The 2,187-nt window shown below is 50.8% G+C and overlaps 1 protein-coding gene across 1 annotated transcript in view; it reads left to right on the top strand.

Moving 5' to 3' along the window:
• The window catches only part of LOC119828244 (fatty acid synthase-like), a 36,177-nt gene that overhangs the window by 28,309 nt on the left and 5,681 nt on the right, over positions 1 to 2,187 (top strand). Inside the window, exons 17-19 of the mRNA XM_038350348.1 lie at positions 473 to 624; positions 1,023 to 1,219; positions 1,683 to 2,026. Coding sequence (XP_038206276.1) covers positions 473 to 624; positions 1,023 to 1,219; positions 1,683 to 2,026 — 693 coding nt within the window. The remainder of the gene's footprint in view (positions 1 to 472; positions 625 to 1,022; positions 1,220 to 1,682; positions 2,027 to 2,187) is intronic.

Genomic DNA, 2,187 nt, shown 5'->3' with positions numbered 1-2,187 from the left:
CCCGCGCCCCCACACCCACCTGCGGATGCACCACGACTGGTAGCCCGTGCGCACGCCGCTGCGCGAGTTGAACACCAGGGCGCGCGCGCCGCGCTTCACGAGCCACTGCGCCAGCTCCAGCCCGAACCCGCCCAAACCACCTGCACGCGCGAAGAGGCGATGTCACATATTTGTTATGCTCATTACGCGACTATATTGTGATAGATTTCCTCTCGTTCGCGGCATCATTTCATTCATGTATTTAAAAATGTGACGTGCACGTGACATGTTTAAATTGGAAAAAACTAAGTCCACGGGCGTCTCTCGTCTACCCCACCCGTCAGGTCTAACACCGCACATAAATTAAGCTCTTGAATGAAAAATTGTCACAGATTCACATCGATCTCGATAACAAAAGATCACAAATATTAAGTATTTGATATTAATTTGAAACTAATTCAGCTAATAACTAATACGCTACATGGATCCAAAGAATGCTACAAAGAGGCACTGACCGACGAGCACGTAGCTCTTGGCGGGGTGCATGTAGGTGCGCGGCTGCGCGTGCAGCAGGCGCAGCGCGGGCCGCGCGCCGCCCGCCTCCTCCTCGCGCACGCGCAGCACCACCTGCAGCGCACTCTCACTGTTAGCTCACCGTATGTAGATTGTGTATGGGGGACATTTTATAATAAATTTGAATTAGCTATAGCGATAAGTTGCGTGAGGTATATTTTTTAATCAACTTAAAAGAAATATCAACCAACTTCAAAAAATGAGGAAGTTCTCAATTAAACTGTATTATTTTATGTCTATTATAACTCATAACCTTTTACTGGGTGAACCGATTTTGATGACTTTCATTTTTTAGTGGGTTCAATTTTGACAATTGGAAGGAGGTTTGTTAAAAATGATTATGTTCATCAGGGTGTGTATGGCATTTTTGAAATTTAGCAATTCGTAAATTCTCCTTAGTATGCGATTTAGCAGAATGAACTGCGAGGAGCGTATCTACCTTCCCGATGTGCTTGCCCGTGGCCATGTAGCGGAAGGCCTGCTCCAGCTGCTGGTCGCCGAAGACGGTGGCAGGCAGCGGGCGCACGGCGCCGGCGGCGATGCCGTCGCTGACGCAGCGCACCACGGCGCGCCGCTCCGCGCTGTCGGCCGCCGCGTCGAACAGCGCGTCCAGCAGGATGCCGTGGAACGTCGTGTTCTTCAGGAAAATCGACATGCCCTGCGACGAGCACACACACACACACATAAAAACATGCGAAACTAAATGTTATAATATTATATAAAACTAGCTGCGCCCCGCGGTTTCACCCGCGTAAGTCCGTATCCCGTAGGAATATCGGGATAAAAAATAGATGTTGGCCGATTCTCAGACCTACCCAATATGCTTACCAAATTTCAGAGGAATCGGTCAAGCCGTTTCGGAGGAGTATGGCAACGAAAACTGTGACACGAGAATTTTATATATATAGATTTAGTAAGTCTGTTTCCTGTGAATATCAGGATAAAAAGTTGCCTATTCGAGTGGTCCAGCTATCTGTGCACAAAATTTCATTGCAATCGGTTCAGTAGATTTTGCGTGAAAGAGTAACAAACATCCATTCAGGTTCAATAAAATTTCGTATTGTAAAAATCATTAATCATAACTGTCGACGCATTCCGCACGGACTCACCAAGGGGGTGTTGTTGGACAGGTCCAGCTTGCCGATCTCGAGGAAGCGGCCGCCAATGGCCAGGCAGCGCACGGAGGCGGCCAGCTTGTCGGCCGCCAGCGAGTTGAGCACGAGGTCGACGCCGCGGCCGCGCGTGCGCCGCAGCACGAGCTGCTCGAAGGACGTGTCGCGCGAGTTGCCGATGTCCTCGTCGGCCAGCGCCGGGAAGCGCTCGCGCAGGAAGGCGCGCTTGTCGGCCGTGCCCACCGTGGTGAACACGCGGCAGCCCGCGTGCAGCGCGATGGCGATGGCGGCCTGCCCCACGCCGCCCGAGCCCGCGTGCACCAGCACGCTCTCGCCGCGCGCCATGCGCCCGCGCACGCTCAGCGCGTAGTACGCCGTCGCGTACGCCACCGGCACCGTCGACGCCTCTTCAAGACTCCTATGTTCCAAATTCTTATTTTGATACGATAATACATTTATTTTAAGTAATATAAATGTAATGTTATAAACATTAAAAATGAAAATGATTGATATATAAAATAAA

Source organism: Zerene cesonia, chromosome 7, assembly GCF_012273895.1.
Source record: "Zerene cesonia ecotype Mississippi chromosome 7, Zerene_cesonia_1.1, whole genome shotgun sequence".
In the NCBI taxonomy this organism is placed as follows: domain Eukaryota; kingdom Metazoa; phylum Arthropoda; class Insecta; order Lepidoptera; family Pieridae; genus Zerene; species Zerene cesonia.
This window is presented reverse-complemented; position numbering and strand designations above follow the sequence as displayed.